This window comes from Nelusetta ayraudi, unplaced genomic scaffold, assembly GCF_046127955.1.
Source record: "Nelusetta ayraudi isolate G7.1 ecotype Tasmania unplaced genomic scaffold, CSIRO-AGI_Nayr_v1 ptg000056l, whole genome shotgun sequence".
Classification (NCBI taxonomy): Eukaryota; Metazoa; Chordata; class Actinopteri; order Tetraodontiformes; family Monacanthidae; genus Nelusetta; species Nelusetta ayraudi.
In genome coordinates, this window is record NW_027466106.1 from 161,731 (window position 1) to 180,593 (window position 18,863).

General features: G+C 49.7%; 1 protein-coding gene across 10 annotated transcripts in view; it reads left to right on the forward strand.

Annotated features, from left to right (window-relative positions):
• LOC142896649 (calcium-activated potassium channel subunit alpha-1a) overlaps window positions 1–18,863 on the forward strand; it is a 127,404-nt gene that overhangs the window by 17,118 nt on the left and 91,423 nt on the right. For all 10 annotated transcript variants that reach the window (XM_076038447.1, XM_076038445.1, XM_076038446.1 and 7 more), the window contains exon 2: window positions 16,904–17,065. In XM_076038447.1, coding sequence (XP_075894562.1) covers window positions 16,904–17,065 — 162 coding nt within the window. The remainder of the gene's footprint in view (window positions 1–16,903; window positions 17,066–18,863) is intronic.

Below are 18,863 nucleotides of genomic sequence, written 5' to 3' on the forward strand. Positions count from 1 at the left end.
AAGGCCGCGCTGCGCCGCCCCTGCAAGCCTTCCTATGGGACATATATAATACAGCCGAGGTGCTACAGGTGGAATCCTCCATGAATAATGGAGGCGCCAGTGTGTTGCTCAGTTGTTGTGCAGACACGGATACTGTAGCTGCATTATTGATGGGGGCCGGGACTTAGCCGAGGAGCTGCCATTCTTTAACCCTATATGCACTAATCAATCAGGAAAAGTCCTTCCAGCCCCTCCCCCTTCCCACCGGTATGCTAGTTTTGCCATTAATTCTCGTGTTTGTTTGTTTCCCTGCGCTGAAAAGAAAGAAAATTATTCTTTTTTGGTGCTCAATGCTTTGGAGACTTGAACTGAATTCTAACCGCGAGGAGGAGGAGGAGGAGAAGGAGGAGGAGGAAGGAGGCTACTGCTGCTTCTAGTTTGCATGAAACGTGCTCAAAGACTGGAGCATTCTGGGAAGAACCGTGCGGGTGCGGGTCCGGCCTCCTGGAAGTACCCAGTGAAACGTGGCCCTAATCCTGCCTAAACAGTAAACAACAGCTGCAGGTTCACCAGCCCGCTCCCATTAACGGCCCAAACCAAATAACCTAAATGCTTCGGCCGCCGAGCCCGACAGCGGCAGCGGCTCCGCCACTGCTGCCGCCACATGCATTCCTGCGACGTGCTGCCGAGGAAAGATAAGAATACGCCTGAAGCAGGATCACTCGTTTTTTTTTTCTTTCAGGTTTTCCACTCAGAGAAATTTTTTTCTTTATTTTTCACATCCAGGGAATTTGGCTTTTACCCCACATTTAATCCCCCGTGTGTTCCGCACAGCAGGTAATGGACCGAAGTCATGTATCCACGCTATAAAAAGGCTCCTTGTGTAGCATCAGGTTCCAGCGATGACACTACTGTCTCTTAGATTAGGTTTCACACCAATTCCAAATAATAAAAAAAGCACCGTAATGGCACAGCGGGACTGTGCACAGGCACGCACACACACACACACACACACACACACACACACACACACACACACACATGCATAACACAAATACACTCTTGCACATGATGGTGGTGTGGGGAGGGGTTGGTGGTGAGCCAGGGGGTGTTTGGTTTCTTTCCTTTGGCGTAATGTTTTTTCAGGCTTACTGGAGTCTTCTCGGCCTGTCATTGTTGAAGCGCTTCTAAAATAGACGGTGGGGGTATTTGGAAGGCAGCTTAAACTGCAACACATGATTGAATTAGAGTGCTGTCAGTTGGGTCCATTATAGAGATCCCTTGGATATTTTCCATCAACAGGGACGGTCGGCAGCGTCTCCCGTTACGCTCCTACTTTCCCGGAGCTGCTAAGCCGCGCCGCGCCGATCGATTGGCGGACGCAACCTTAGAGTTTCTCAAAGTGTTTTTCCTGCTCGCAACAAAAGGTCTCCTGTAATGGCGCTAATGAAAAGCAATAAGAGCAGCGTTATTAAGTGCCGTGGCGGGGCGAGTTTCGGCCGGGGGGGGGGGGGGGGGGAGCGTGGAATCCTGGAGCAGGTCGTGCTTTGTGAAGATCTCGGAAGTACGTTTTGACCGACGGTGAGTGGAAGGGATTAACAACTCAAAGGCCCGGAGTGTGAATGACACTGCATGTGGCGCACGTGACGGGTCTGAGTCTTGGAGCGCATGTAGCGGCCGGCTCGCGTCTCATCGCATTAAAAATTCATGAAAAACCCACCCTTTGCCGCTCTGGCTCGCACCGCTTTTCCTAAAACGTTTGCTGGAACCACTTACTTTGATAAACCGGCATTGGTGTGACATCACAAAGGGCAGGGGCGGTGCTGCCGTGTTTTGGTCCGCTTCCAAACATATTGGAAGCTCCAACAAAGCATAACCTTTAGCTTTGGAAAGCTATTTCCAAATTCTGCCTGGAGGCTGTAAACAGAGGGCTAAATCTGCTGGTTTCTGGAGATCCGCAGAAGGTTTGGTGGCAAACAATCGTTGACGGAAGCTAAAAGGTCTCAAACCGCGACGATGCGGGACCTCTAGCTGTGAACGGAGGCATCCTTCAGCTCTCCTCTCGCTGTCATTGAGCTTTCCTTGAGACTTGGCTCCTGCCGGGAACGTCGAGCGACGCCGGAGAATATATGTCTTGTAAAGCCCGGGCCGCCGGGATTGAGTGTGCACCAAGGTTGCACTTGGACTATTTTTCACTGTCCGCCGTGCTAAAAATAACGTGATGGCATTTTGGTATTTTGCCACCTGCATTATTAGAACGCCCGCCCTTTGCTGACGGCTGCACCTTTTAATGCCTAAATAAAATGCTGGAATTACGTAACCTTGACATTTCAGCTCGTCCCCGAAATGGGGAATTTGTTTTTTGTGCTGCTGTGGGTTTGTCCCTGCATGTAAAAACTATGTCGTTAGCGACATAGTTTGTTTTCTTTTTTCTTTCTTTTTTTTATTTTTAAATATGCCTGAATCTGCATTCAGCTCAGTCGTCTTAGTTTTGGCACAGATTTTGCACCAGCTCTGCTTTGAAGCCAAGTGCTAAGCTTCTCTATGCTGCTGCTCTTTCCCAGTCATTAGTAAAAAAGCTTTTTTTCATGTTTTCTTTATCAGCTACAACAGTATTTTTTTTTTTCATTACCAAAATCTGGTTAAAGGTTCCAATTTGGCCGCATTTGGAATAAAAAGACACAAAGACTCGAGCGTGAATGTTTGGGATTTGTACAGTGCAGACGAGGATCCTCGGCGCTGCGAAACGGCAGCCCGCATTCACACCATCTGCACTCTTGAAGTAAAGTTCGGCCTCTATTTTTAGGAGCGTAATTTATAAAATGTGAGAAGTCGGTCACAGAGGCGTGAAATCATTTGTGGGTATTTACATGTGCTCACAGGGAGCCGGACCTCTTTAGAAGTCGCACCGCTTCAGTCTCACCAATGGCCTTTAAACACTGTCAGAATGTTAACTTCCTCCTCCTGCCTGTGCCAACGCCGAGTGACAGAGCTGGACGTTGGCTCGCTGGATGGGGGATGTTGACACGCAGTGTGGGGCCTCCGGTGACCGACAGTGACGCATCAAAGCCTTGTTGGGTCATTACGAGTCATGCTAAAATGTTTATTTGACCTTTTATTGGAAATAGAGAAGCAAAGTTTTGAACGGGTCTCTGGAAAGCAAGATTTCTCAGCTATGGGAACCACCGCTCCCCTGTGCCTTGCCATCCCAGTGCCTTTGATGTCGATCTTATGACAACACTTCGGTCCTGACAGTAGCATTTTTAACAATTTCATCTTTTCTGGGGACAAAAAAAAAAATAAAAATCAATTTGAACACTTCAATGTTTTTTTTTTTTTAGTGATTTGTTTGCTTTATGTCCATAGTAGCCAAACCTCTCTGCTGCAGTTCCTACTCTGATCGCACCACACACGTAAACCTTGTTGCGCCACGTCGCTCCCACACACACACACACACACACACACACACACACACACCTTCCATTTTTTAAAAAAACCTTTTTCCTCCGTGTCCTCCTCGCTCCGCTCGCCTCTGTCTTCTTCTCCCTGTTGCTCTGCTCGTGTCCCTCTCGCTCTCTCTCTCTCTCCGTCCTCCGAACCTCTCCTCCTACACGCTGCGTCTCACACACCTACCGTCTGCCCGCCAGGTCTTTGTTGCTAGGCGACAGGGGATGAGCGATGGACTGCTCTTAAGAGAGCGACGTTTGTCCATCATGAGCTCTTGCCCGGCCGGTGCCGTACGCAGCACATAAACTGGTTATCTGCTGTGTGAGTCGCAGCCTGTTTTTTTTTTTTTTTTTTTTTTTTTTTTTGTGGATGGAGATTATTGCTGATGGCACGACTAAATTGCCATTTTTTAACCGTGCTGTAAGCCATTTATCTACAGAGTGGTCTGTTGGGTTTTTGCAATTTCCTTTTAAAATTTATTTGCTCTTTAAAGGCCCATTGCGTAAGGTTTAGCGGTGTCTAATGGCAGGGAACCATATTGAAAACAATGTTTATGCTAATCCCTGTTTTCCGACGTTCCACTTGATCTCACATCTTTGTTATACCAGCTGTGATATCCGGCTTAAATCACACAATCCCATTAGCTATCCCTACTTCTGGGCGAGAGTAGAGCTGCGATGGTGCGATATGGTCGCCTCTTTATGGAAAAATAAATAATAATTTATTGCTGATAAAAACACAACCATTTTTTTTTTTTTAAAAGGACTGGAGTATTTTTTTTTTTAAATTTTATGTTAAATTTAATTCGATATCATTTTTCAATATTTCACCCTGGGCAATGAACACAATCTTAAAATGATGAGTGGTTTATGATGAGTTTTTCGTCTGCTGCTATGCAATTAGGTGCCAGTGCTCAGCTGATCCTTCATCCATCCTCTTGTGTCTCTCATCATACAGTTAGCAAATCCCCCCCCCCCAAAAAAAATAAATCAATCAATTCTTTCCCAGAAACAGACACCTCTGTGTCTCAGTTCTCCCAGCATGTTGTGCGTGTGGGCTTGCGTGTGTGCGTGTGTGTTCCTCAGAGATGCTGCTGAACACTCGTCGGCTTCACGCCCCGTCCCTCCTCTCCTCCTTCTCACGTTACCGAGCTGCAAATTTCCTTGTTGCTTCATCCCTTTTGATTGGCCCCTCGGGACTCTCGCTGCTTTTATTTTGACAAACGAGCCCGCCGCCGCCGCCACCGAACGTTAAGAAGCACTTACAGCCGTATTGATTAACGTGGGCTATTAGCTGGTGGAAGAGCAGAGGAAGATGTTCTCGCAGTTGAACCTTCACCGACCGACCGTCCGTCCGCGGCCCCCTCGCTAAATGAATGCAAGCCGGGTCTCGGCTCGGGGATTAGCGACGTGGATTTCCTCGCGGGCCGCATTTGGAGAGAAGCTCAAGAGCCGGAGGTTTGCTTCGTGGCGACGGGCGTAATGCATCCGCACGAGTGGATTACCGAGGGTCCCTCTTAGCCGTCTTAACCCCCCCTCCTCCCCACGTGCCCTCCCCACCTCTCCCGGAAGAGGGGCTGAAGCAAGCGGCCATCATGACGCGCCGCCATTGTGTCATTTGCATTAAAACCTGAGCGTTGAAGCGTAAAGAGAAAGCGGGGATGACGGGTGTTGCGGCGTCCTACACGTCAGAACGAAGCCGAGGGAGGAAGAGGTGGAGGAAGAGGAGGAGGAGGAGGAGGAGGAGGACATCATTGCTGCTGTCATCTGCAAGGACGGTCGCTGATTGTCTTTAATGGAGAGCTGCGGAGAGTTCTGAGCTGCCGCGTGATTCATCGCTCACTCACTCACACACACAAACACACAAACACACTCCTCCTCTCCTGTTGCCCGCGTTGTTGCTTGGCGGTAGTTTCGAGCGGCAAGCCCCTCCCCCTCCCCATCCTCCTCCTCCTCCTCCTCCAAGCAAAGCGGAGCCGGGACACATTCTGCGCGTCACCTCCGCTGACTCGTCCCCGGGTCTCCTCCAGCCTGCTGGTGGCCGCGGTGCGGACGGTGCAGGAGCTGATTCAGTCGACGCATCGTCCCATGTGACGCGTCGCGCCGACTTGGCTCCCTCTAATGCGGCCTGACAACCCCCCCTCCCACCCCCACCACCCACCTCTTACCCCACCCCACGTCAGTGCTCCGTTCCCGCCCCCAGCCGTTGTTTACTGCGGCCTCTGGGGTTCAGATCGCTGACTGCGGGGTGGTTGGTTTGCCTCCATCCACCCTGACATTTAGCTTAGCTTAGCTTAGCTTACTTTTTTTAGGTTACTTTATTTGTGCCATTCAAAAAGAAGTAGAAACACAATGAATTTGTGATGTAAAATGCAGTGCTGGGAAGGAAGAGAAGCCCATGGTACTACTAAGTTTACTCCCATCTAAAAATAAATCTTCACGGTGAATCAAACTGTTGGAAAAATAATATAAGAACAATAATAAACAGTAATAATTTTGGTGTAGAATTAAAATATAAGATAATAAACAAATATAATATAAGAAAGACATTATCAGTAATTTGAACTTACAGAGAGAAGATCAGAGCTCATGACATGATGAGAAACTTTTTAAGTTCAATCTTAAAGTTATTCACGAGAGAGATTTTAGTGACAAAGGCAAAACGTTCCACTGCTCACAGCCAACGCAGCATTGCAGTTTGGATCTACAACAATAATTTCAACTTCAACTTTATTTATTTGTATGGCACTTTTCATACAAAAAGCAGCTCAAGGTGACTCACAACAAAGAAAGATAACATGCACAACAACAATAAGGGCGATGAAGGTCATTTCTTCATCAGCACCGACACCATCGCACTGGGAAAGCCTGCGTCCACCTCCGGGCCGTGGGGGCGATCCCGCCTCTGACACTTCCTGTCAGCCGCTCAGCCACTCAAACCTGCTCTGACCGCAGCGGCGACACGGCTGACGGGAGCCAATCACAGCGGAACCCAAGCGGAGGTCAGCTGGGATGCTGGGAGCTTCTTCTGAGTGGCTTGAGAGAATGATTTGGTGTTGCAGAGCACCACGCGAGCTTAAATATATATGTTCATGTATGTATCTAAAAGGAGCGGCAGACGATGCCTGATTCCTCCCCGGCAGAGCCGTTTACACGCGACATCACATGGAGGCTGAGCAGCGAGCATCAAGCCCCGACGTCCCTCCGCCGGCGGTGACCTTTCCCATAAACGCACTGATTGGTTTCGCCGCGCTGCCATCTTGCATAATTGCGCCGGCTGTCCGCAGGCTCGGGGAGCTTTGTGCACGCACGCACGCACGCACGCACGTCCTGCGATGTTTCCAACTCCAACGGGCCTTAATGGATCCAGTTAGCTGAGGTCAAAGTCCTCTCCGACTCGGGTCACCGGGGAAGAAACTCATCCCTCCTCGGCCGAGGCCGCCTCGTTGCTCGCAAGACGAGCTGCGACGAGACCAGATCCGATTATTGTTATTTTTTTCTCCCCCCCCACCCCCCTTGTGTCACTCCAGGGTTAAAACATGCAAATTCCCCGGGAAGGAAGATGGTTTATTTTCCCCGGTGGGAGGCGCGAGATCTAAATTTAAAATGATTAAATGGGCCCAGAGTTAGAAAGACGGTTATTTGCGCCTCCGTTTGTAAGCCTCTCAGCTGTTGTCAAATCGAGGGGCCAGCCTTCGCATCATTAGAAGCAGATTAGTGCTTTTTTATTTGACTGCCTGCAACAATGGCGTCTGCCAAAGAACATCATTGACCCCATATTCTCTTTCACAACTTTCAATCTACAGCCTGAAAATTCTCCGGCGAGTCTCGAAGCTACTCATTAGCCAGTTTCATTCATTTTTTAAATCCAGAGCCGTTCCTGCGAGACTGAACCAACGCTTCACCGCGGTAAAAAATAAAAATCCAACCCGTAGCTTTTACCTGATTATTTCACATCCTTCTGAGGGGGGCCTTAGCTTATCTTGGCAAATTCACGTAGTTACCGTGCACTGACTGGCAGCGAGTTGAGTTTTGAGAGTATTATTGCATCAGGGGAAGATAAGGTAATGAGACCTGTCTCTCCAGCAGAGAGAGCCTAATCTCCTCCGTCTCTTCAGGCTTCTCTTAAGCCGATGGACCCCTCGAGTGAAGTGGGAAGGAGAGAGAGAAAAAATAAATGGAGGAAAGAGCATAGGGAGTAAAAAAAAAAAAAAAAAAAAAAAATCCTGGAGAGAAAGTGAAGGGAGCTGCCGCTGGGAGAGATGGGAGAGAAAATGGAAAGATAAGGTGATTGGTTGGCGAGGTCAGTTTACGTGAAACGGGACCCCAGGGGTTGAATTTATGGCCAGCCAGCTGTGACCGTGTACAATTGAGGTCCTGCTGAGTGGTGCTCGGCCAAGGTGGGGGGTGGAGGGGAGTGCAGATGGGAGTTAACCGACGGCTATTCCGATAAAATATGCAGAGAGATTTTTACTCCCGTTTTTTTGTTACGACCGACGACTGCTGCGCCGGCTGCGCGACACACGGCCGGGACGCAACATCTGGAGGGAGGGGATGCATCCTTCCTGTCATTCATATCTTATGCATGGGCCGCAACCGCCCTGAAAGCGTTTTGGGGCCATTATGCAACCTCTCCCACTCATCTGTTGCTGTTGCGGTTACACATTTTCCAGTGCGATCAATCGGATGAGTATCGCTCGCTTCCCTTCGAGGACGCGAAGCGGGCGGATGCACGCTGGAAGCGTTTCATAGCGTCGAAATCTTTGTTGTTGTTGTTGTTTTTCTGTAAATGGAAAAGGCCTGAGACAATTCTACGCTGGTGTTCTCGACACTGGACTGTTTAAATTGGGTAAAAAGGTCCAAGAATCCTGGGAAACAAGCAAGAAGCAGTTCATTATTCCATGCGATCTAAGTGCCGACATGGAATCAATCAGGTAACTTTTAGCTGCAAAGGCTGTGCTGCAAAGACGATGCAGCAGCAGCAGCAGCAGCAGCAGCAGCAGCAGCAGCGGCGGCTGATCAATTGATGCCGACTGCCCTTTATCACCTGCTGTTGATTTGCAGCAGTTGCCAGGAAATAAGAAAAAAAGGGTACCTGCCTGTCACGTTTGACTCCTGCTCTTTTCAGACTGCACGTCATTGATCAGCGCAGGTTAGACAGTGGGGAGCCAATTAGGGCCATAGCTAGCACCCCTGGTTATTTTCTGCACCCGGAGGGGAAGAAAAAAAAAACAAAACACAACGCAAACCCTCGCCATCCTGTTCTTCACGAGGGGGGGGGGGAGACTCCTGATTTCACTCTGTTGACGACTTGGAGCTGTTTGTTTGACGGGGGATTCTCCGTCTGTATTAAGTCGGGAAAGCTCATTAAAGTGCTGCAGGGAAGGCGAGGAGGGGGGAGCGGAGCAGCGACAGGTGCCTGTTTGATAAGACTGTTGTTTGCGGCTGCCGTTAACTTAATGGGCTGCAGGAGGCCCCTGCCTTCCATTCATTACTGGAGTCCAGGAGAGCATGAAACATATCTAGGACCGCCTCTATTGAAGTGATGCGGTGAATAAATACTAATACAGAGGAGTCAGAAATTAATTATAATAATTTGTTGCGAGTGGCCAGACGGAGGTTTCTTTGGCGTTTCTTGGCGCTACTGTTACAAGGTCCATAAGCGGCTGTTGGGCCACTGTGGTCCGATTCTGGTGGGATTACGTTTACTCAATGTCTATACACTCAAACACAGCCTTTATTTTAAAATCCTATAATAAGAGGCACTAAGAGACTCAGCTTTCCAAGCTAGCGGATGGTCTGCCTGTGAAGTAGAACTATTAGAAGAACAGAGTCACTTCAGGGAATTAAAAAAAAGCATCACTGCTGTGCAGGTAGAAAGGAAAGCTTTTAGAGGTCCCGCAAGATGGAAGAAGCCTCTGCGAGTTTTCTAACAATAAGACGTGTCGCTGTCCCAGGCACGAGGAAAATCCACCTTTTAAAAAGAATGTGCTCGAGCATCCGGCTTTGGCAATTGGCTCCCTGTGATGTCACCAAGGGGCGGCGCCAGGTCAGATGAAATACTCGCAGCTTTGTTTTCAGACCAGAGACAACCTATTGGCCGCCTTTTTTTCCCTTCTTCTAATCTCCTTCCAAAGAATGTGGAGGATCCAACAAAGCACCAGTTGTACCTGGAGGCTCAAAAGAGTGTTTTTGCAGAAGGCTGTAAACAGGGGGCTCAAATTAGACTTTTCTGTAGAAGACCCCCCCCCGCCCCCCGTTAATAAATCGTACCACCAGGAGTCCGGGAGGGATAAGAAATCAAGATCTGAAAACGTGTTTCCTAGTGGACCTTTACAAACATCTCGTTCCCTGCCGTGCCCTTCGGTTTTCAGTCCTCCGAGCTGCTCGGACCAAGTCGGAAAATGAGCCTCCAGTCATGATGTCACACATGACTAGGATGATAAAGGCCGGCACCATTCATGCGTGTCGCCTGTATTCTCCACTCTTCATCCTACTCTGACAGGATAAAACGGCTGGTAGGTATAACGTGGTGGGCTCCAGTGTGGGACACGCCACATACTGGTTATGTAATAAGCCATGTGTTGAAAGCCCCCCCCCACCCCCCCGGCTCTTCTAACATTGAAATGTGATGTTTTAATGTTTTAATTGAAGGATTGCAGTTTATATTTTAAGTTTTATAAATGCAAGACAGTGTTTGTATTTAATTAGCAAACTTTAAATTCCTTGTCCGATGTCTCTCAAATCTTTCTGGTGAAAAACTTTGCACATATTTACCGATCTCCCGACCTGTCAGAACCGGACGATTGGTTTGATTTACTTGTTGACACGCGGCGGAAAGTGTCGTCCTCACCGTTGGTTCGTAAATGGCCTCGCATTAGCCGCAGTCATTTTACTCGTTAACGGTGATCACGGCGCCGTCTCTTATTTGCTTGCACGGGCCCGTAAACCTTTGCGATGCTGACAGGTTAAATTGTGCGCGCTTCCGCGCGGATCCGGCACAGCGGGCGAAGATTAGCTTGAGAGGCGAAGTCGGCTGCTAAGAGGATAGAAAGTGGAGGCTGGCGGCCGCTTGCGTAGCTTGTTTCCGGGTAAATCATTTCTGGGCGGCGCCGCGGCGATCGTTGGGGGTTTGAGCTTTTAATGACGCGTCTCTATCGGCTGTGAAAGAGGAAACGGCAAAGAAAGTGATGACATAGATTTTTTTTCTTAAAGGTCTAAACTTGCTGCGATGCCATTTATTGCTCGTCTACATGTGGAAACACAGGAAACGGGATTCACCCTCCCCCCCCCAAAAAAAGAGTGCAAGTGCACCTGCAGGCCTGCAGGGACCCGTGAGCTCATTTCTCTCTGCTCTGCGACTTCTTCCTCTGACTTCCCCGATTATATGGCTCTCACCTCCAGCCCGCTCTGATTATAAAACACTTTCCTCATTTTGTGTGGCGCCATTAGGGCGTCGAAAAGCCCCCCCAAAGACGTTATGGATGACGAGGGCTGACCCCTCGCTGTCTCGCAACTGGCCGCGCCGTCTATTTTTAACCCTGGGCGCTGGGGCTTGAAAGGCTGTATCAATGGAGGATGTGCAGCGCAGCATTATGAATCAACAGGACGGCACATTCAGGTTTCCTGCTCCTTCTCCCCTCCGGTGGTGGGGAAGTAACGCCGGCTGCGTCCGTGTCTTTATTCCTCTCCCCCTTTGTGTGCTGTGCAGAGCGTCTTTAGCAGGGCGCGTGCCCTCCGAGGCTAACATTCCCGCTTCATTTTTATACCTCAGCGTCTCGTTGTTTCGCTTGGCTCGAGGAGGAGACGTCGACTGAGCGCAAGCGCTTCCTGTTTTGGGGAGAAGCGGGGAGTGGGCTCATTGTCCGACCCTCGCGGCTTGTCTGCCTGTTTGCCGACACTCTAGACGTCCTTTATTCACACCGGCCACTTTATTAGTTACGCCTTGCTAGTACTGGGTACCAAGTAAACTCTACGCGCTGCTATGCACACAAACGCTTCAAGGTTGGAGGTGTTGCGATGCTGTACTGCAGACCTTGGTTGTAAACCAGTGGTTGGTCGGACTTCCTGTTGCCTTACCGTGGTCTCCAACTAGCCTGACCCCTGACCCCCTGACATCAACTAGACACTTTCCTCTACTCAGCTGTTGCTGAATTGATCTTTTCTCTTTTTGGGACCATTCTCTGCATCCCTAGAGATGTATGCTGATGATCACTTTCAATCCCCAAAACCTCTTCTACGTACCTGGAATAGGGTTGCTGCCATGTTATTGGTTGGCTGGACATGCCACACGTCAACGTGGTGTTGTTGGAGAATCACCTCCATTAAACATCACTTTACTCACCTCAGTGTGCCTGAAGCTACTAGCTAGCAACCTCAGCCCCGAGTCTTTCCACTGGTGGCACGTGGCTCCGTCTTCTCTCAACATAATACCATGCAGAGAGTGAACAGATCAAATCCATTGAATAAAACACGACGGTTCACCGTGGCATTTGCATACATACTGTGTTGATGTATGTCCTCCTGACACGTTTCAGATGCATTATGCAGCGTTACGTCACATGTGCCCGCAAGAAAGAGTTCACAGATGTTTGAGGAGACCGCGCTGGACATATATTTTCTCAGTTTCACCCTCCGCTGGAATCATAAAGCGATCCAGAAATCATGTTTTCAAGATGGATATTGGGTGTAGTTGCACCGCAGGTTCCTTTTTCTCACGCTTCGCTCGTTGGAACACCGGCCGTTGTTGCAGGAAATGTGGGGATTTCTTTGTTGGAGAGATTCATCTGTGAAGTCAGGCCACTTCCTGTTGCCCGTCAGGTTTGGCTCGGGCGCCGCGGCTCCGTTGGCAGCACGTGGAGAAAGAACAGCTTTCCTCCCCACGGTGTCCATTCAAGGTTTGCACCCGCGTGCGTCAGCGCGTGAGGACGCTGCGTATTTTCCCTCCTTTTTTTGTTTTTTTTTACATTTATTTATTTATTTATTTATTTATTTATGTGTGTCGCTGTGACCCAGTACAGGTTTTGGCATTCCCAGCCACGCAGGGTAACTGTACCGGCATCAAAATAGCAAACTTGGGGCGGGGGGGGTGCGAGAACCGTGGTGAGATTCACGAGTTTCCCTCCTCCGTGGGTTTGCGGCTAAAAATAGCCGCTCGCACTGGAATAGAGTTTTCCCCAGCGATGCGGACCAAAGCCGGAGGAACAGCTGCGCTTAAGCCAAGTCCTGTTAGATCAGCGGAGTCACATGGGCCCGGCCCGTCGCTCCCCGCTCCTCGCAGAGTTCCCACTCCTGCCCCAGCTCCCATCTAATTGTTTGACTCGGTTTCACCCCCCCCCCCCTCCCCCCGTCACTCTGCCACGAGCTCCTTCCTCCCCTCCTCTCCCCCTCCCGCCTTCCTTTTTTCCCCGTGCCGTGTGCCTTTTTTCCCGCTCATTATTTCCAGGCGCTCCCCGGTGTGTTCTGTTAATTGGCACAATCCTAATATTAACACTGCTCATCTGCCTCGTTATAAAAAAAGGGTGGGGCGGTGGGGGAGCGGTGGCGGTGTCTGAAGTGGGAGGATGAACTACATTTGGATGGAAAATGTTCTAACAGGTGTCTCGGCGGCGTCCTCTCCTAGCAGCGGCACGTATGCGGCTGCTGAATGTACGTACGGACAGGCCGACAGCAGGCCGACCCAGCAGCAGGAAGAATTTGCTGCGGCATTTTCTGCCTGTTTATGCAGGCGAGGCAGTTTCCACTGGTTCCTGCATACAAAGTGCATTTTTGCCATGACGTGGGTCAACCCAGGGTCATGTGATTTCCACCCTGACGGCACAACGATTTGTATATGAGGAATATGTGAGCTGATCTTCACAAAATTAACATTCAACAATGTCTGCAATGTCCTTCCTCGCCATTAGAGGCTGCTCAATCTTACACACTGAGCCTTTAAACGAGGCTCCGGTTCTTTTCGGGTTAAGAACAAAGACCTCAAATAAAATGAGGTTTGAACTGAACAAATCACTATGAGTGTTGCCTGTTGTCGCCCCCAACCCCCCCCCCCGTCCCAACCCCCCATCTCCGTCTTCCCCTCCCCCCGCCGTGTCTGTCGGCCTCTCGGTTTGACATCACAGGTGTGTATATATAGCCAGCAGATGGGTTCTCCCGTGACAGCGGCCCTTTCTCGCTCCGCTCGGGCCACTCAAATGAACTAGAAGCAAATCCTTGTTTACTTTGTCTCTTCTGATCTGGCCGGCCATCAGTTTATGACTGCATACATTATTCATGGCTTCACCTCCGGCACACGCGTGCTCACTTGGGCTCACGGCAACCTCCGCCTCCGTAGCTGCCGCAGAGCGTGTTCATGTGTTCATCAGCGGCCCGAACGCATATTACCGACCGTTCCACATCAGCCATCAGGCCCGACGATTAGCCGCTAACCCGTGAAACCGGAGCGACAGGGCTGATTTGTTTAGTGGTGGTGGTGGTGCTGAGGGAGAGCTGGAGATAAGCCCTCTGTTGTGCCACGTTTCCTTCGTAGGTGTGCCGAGTTTGAGGTTGCTGAAGCTCCCTGCAGTATGAAGAAGACGTAGCTGCAGAGCGCAGAGTAACACACACACACACACACACACACACACACACACACACACACACACACACACACACACACACACACACATACACACTGTTGCCGTCACGCCACGCCAGAAATGCTGTTCAGCGGGCGCTCGGCGTGAAATCTTAGACATCCGTGTACATTGTGACCCACACGCACACACACACACACACACACACACACACACACACACACACACACACACACACACACACACTGACACACACATCGGCGAGCATTCGCAGCATATGACAGGCGGGACAGATGCACGGCGGTGGGCGGGGCCTCAAGAAGTTGACCGTATGGTCTAAGTTTTTGTGATCCAAATATGAAGGTCAGTCAGTCAGTCAGTCAGTCAGTCAATTAGCTTCCACTTATAGCCGCCGTCAGTTACCATCAGCGCTCCGGACGTGTGACTTTACCAAGACGCTCCCCTAATGAGCTCCGCACTAGTTTGCCAGTCCCCCCCCAAAACACTAAACTATTTAGAAAGCAGAGGTAAGTGAATTACTACCCCCCCCTCCAACCCTCCACACCTCCCCTCCCCCGACCCGCCGCACCGAGAGACCCGACAGCGGCAGCAGATAATGATCTTATGACTAAGCCCGGCTTTTTTAGGGGCCGGTTTATTGGCATTGTTAAAGGGTCGGAATCAAATTAGGAAAATGGCAGCTGTGTCCATGCCATATCATTATGAAATTTAATCCAATTTGAGCAGACAATCCTCTTGAAATGGACAGGGTTCTCTCTCGGGGTCCGACCTTAACGCCGGTGCTCTTTGGCCCGCCGCAAACTCTCAGCTCGCCGCTTGGTTTTTGGTTGTGTTGCAAAGCTGCGTTTGTTAGTCAGCGAGGTGTAAATTGTCAGAACCGTCGTTATTTATTTAACTCAGTCTGATTTATTCTGCTCTTGTTCTAGCATAAACGCTGCTAATATTGTCGTTAAAATTGATTTCTTTTCCCGTTTGAATAAGTAGTAGTACAGTCAGTTTAAGTTTCAGAGCGTTTCATACCAAAAAAAGCTTAAAACCAAACCAAACATTTTCTATCCGTTGATATTGGTTATCCGAAAATTTAATTTAAACTGGAAAATTAGTGTGACAGTAAATAATCAGGATTATATCTGCAATTTCTGCAAACTGAAATCAAATCATGGGAAGTGAAGCTCAGTTTTTTTTTTTTTTTAAATATGTTTAAAGTTATACAGAAGACCCAGTACAGTTTTAAAGCAGACAGTTTGTAATAATACATCTGTCCTGGATACATTTTGCCAAAATCCCCACTGTCCAATCCGATTTGAAATGAGCGGTTCGCTCTCCGCCTGGTCGTGGGTTCAGTCGCACCTCGTTTCCTTTATGTGCCCTGCCTCTGTGATCGTCCGGACCAGGCCGAGCTATTTGACATTTTACATTACTGAGAAACAAATGTCCCCTCCTCCTGTTGACCCGGAGTGTAATCTGTTTTGATAGCTACTTGTCAGATGCCACTGTGAGGAGGGACGTAAAAAAGCCGCCTGTCTACGCAGCAGTAATGCGAGCCCGACCTGCCCGGAGGAAAAAAAAGAGAGCGGCGAGGGCTTGAAAGTTACTGCAATTCCAGGGATTCTCCGCAGACGCCACTAGCCGGACCCCGTGGTTTTATGGGAAGGTGACGCACACCGCACCGATGTGTGTGTGTGTGTGTGTGTACTCCTACTGTGTGTGCGTGTGTGAGACGGAGGGAAAAATAACGCCTCGGAGCCGGCGAAGCGCCATCTACTCATTCCCTGCTCCTCGCTAGAAGGACCGCGAATGTGAGTGGCTGCTTGTGTCGAATCAGGGACGAGTGAATGGCTCGAGAGGAACAGCTGCACGCGGCGACTGTGCCAAGCAAAGCATGTCAATGAACTGCCGTGCAACTCTGCTCACTCAGTCGGAACGCGGCGAGCAGCATTCATGAGCCCGGCCGCCAGAACAACGGCGGCGCGGCTCTCTAGCCGGAGGAGCATTTAACTTACAGAGCCATATGTGCAGAAGAGAGAGAGAGAGAGGGAGGCACACACACACACACACACGCACACGTGCGCGACACACACACACACACACACACACACACACACACACACACACACACACTTTTAGCTTATAGCAGATGGATGCCATCGTGTCGTGAAAGCTGCAATCGCATTTCCATTTTTGCCTTCGGAGGTTGAAGCTTGTCAAGAATGCGAACGTGCATGAGCTCAGAAACACAGAGGCCGCGGCCTTTAACGTGACAGTACACGGTTTCTCATGGGGGCCAATGCACGTTTTATTATTATCATCATCATCATCACCGTTATTATTAGAACTAGAGGTTCTTTTCCGGGTTGTCTTGATATCTGTGCTTGTCCTCTGTGTGTTAAAGAAATAGAAATACCATCATCAAGTCTTGTTCTTGCTTTACCCCTGATATGCATAATGATGCTGGATTTAAACAGACACTGTGAGAAAATATTTTGAATAAACAACAACAACAACAACAAAAAAACATTAACTTTTGAATTGGAATCGGACAACTTTCAGTCAAAGTAAAGGGTGAAACTAAATAAAATTCTCTCTGTCGGTTAAAGTTGCTTTATTAAAAGTGTGCATTTGTACTGTTAAGCTGAATATGAAGCAACGCCCATGCCTAGTCTTTCATTCCGAAGGTGCATTCAACAGCCTCGACGTGCGACCGGGGCTAAACAGGCTGTAACCGTAGTAGCAACAATTAACATGACACACAATCCGTGCCTGGGCTTTAAAGTGTGTCAGCCGGACTGAATCCCGAGATGCAATTTAAATGCGACCCGGTTAGCAGGTTAAAAGTGAAAATCCTGAGAATGTTTCATCTTCTAACGCTGACTTTGTGTCCTTCAGGAGGCCCAGAAAGTGATCAACCCGGCCAATAATCAAGCGGCAGACAGGCCGAAGGGTGATGAGAAGGAGGAGGTCCCGGCCAGCGAGGTGGGATGGATGACTTCGGTCAAAGACTGGGCCGGCGTCATGATCTCCGCCCAGACGCTCACCGGCAGAGTCCTGGTAGGTTTCGGACCCACTCGTCCGCACCTTCAATCTCGTCCAGCCAGCGTCCAGCTGGAAAAACGCGCCGCGGCTGTTTTCCCCACTCGGAGTCGACACCCCCGGAGTCATCCAGAGTAAAATCCACTGCCGTGTTCACATTTACTCACCTGTTTCCTAAGGGTCCCTTCGGAGACATCGAGCCGTGCAATTAATTTGATCCTCGCAGATGCTCGCAGATACTTAGTGCTCGTTGAATCTCAGCTGGGTATTTAGTTGGCAACGTCCGGCCTTCTTTCTGTTGCAGCGGCCTATGTGTGGCATGCTGTAACTCACCCCGCCGCCTCGCTGCCAGCTGAATCGCTCTCTGAGTGTGTGTGTGTGTGTGTGTGTGTGTGTGTGTTTGTGTGCGCGGGACTGACTTGTGTGTACGTTAGGGTGATTGTTTTCCCCCCCAATCTGTCGAGCAGCAATTGCTGAGTTTTTGCCGCAGGTTAGGCGACTTACCCCTTTTTTTCCCCCTACTTTCCCACGGCTCACGCGGCCCTGGACGCTCTCTTGCATCCCGCAGCTGCTTCATTATTGAGATTGAAAGCTGCCTTTCCATCAGCGGCCTTTCAAACGAGCTCCTCCTTCGAGCTTAGCGAGATGTCTGCAACTTCGACCGAGTGTGCAGGCGGCAGCGGGCTGTTCACTATGAGCAGCATCTTGCCAAGAACAACAAGCACTGTTCCCTTAGCTGCCTTCATTATGATATGATGTTTATGGTAATATAAGGTATCACTTTACCCATTTACTTTTCCATTAATTAGTTGTTTGTTAGCGTGGAAATTAGCTAAATATTGGCTCACAAGCAACTGATTCATGCTGAATAAGTGTACCTTTAATATAAAGTGTTACCGTGTGTGTGTGAAACTTAACAGTGCTTGTTAAGAACTAGGGAAGGACTAGGTAAGTCTTACGTTATCAGCAGCAGCAGCAGCTTACCATGTATAATAACCGTAAAAAAAACAACGACAAAAAAGTGCCTTTGCTGCTCTTAGCGCGCTTCTGACGGCTCCATTTGCAAATAGCTTCAATGCATTTGTCAACCCTAACGAGGAGTCATTTGCGAGAGACGAACCTATTCTTAGCCCTGCGCCGTCTGGCTGTCCTTACATCGACTTGCGTTAGCCGCTACGTCGCGGTCTCAGTCCATACAGTCAGGCGGGCGGCGGGAGTCTTCGCTGAAAATAGATCCAAACCGAATCGCCTCGCGTCGCCATTGTTAGTAGCGCGTCCGCCGGCATTTGTGACAGTTCCTCCCGCACGCCTGGCGAGAATAAACCGGAGGGGGGGGGGGAGGGGGGGGGGGGTTGCCACTGATGGAGATTTTTGGGGCCCCTTTAATGTTGGAGAAGATGAAGCGTCCTGAGGGGAGCTGTCAGTTTACTAAATCAGCCGCTCTTTCATCACTTCCTCTCTTGCGCAGCTCCGCTGGCACGGCCACGGCTCCCTCTCCCTTTCATCCGGCGCTCTGACGGAGCACTTCCAATCTGCCCTATATTTATGTAAGCGTGAGTGAGAGTAAAGAGAGAACAAAAGGGGAAGAAGAAAACGAGAAAAAAACAGACACACACACACACACACACAGATGCGGAGGGAGAGAGAGGCGGTGAGACGGGTAGTTTGGAGACGAGGCGCTAGCTGGCTGCGCCGGGGGTTTCTAGGCGGAGAGTTTCTCCCGTCGCATCGCCCACTGTGATTTGTGCTACTTCTGGATGCAGCTCATAATTCTGCCCAGCAGGCTGTTGCTTTTTGTGTACCTGCTCTGTGTGGT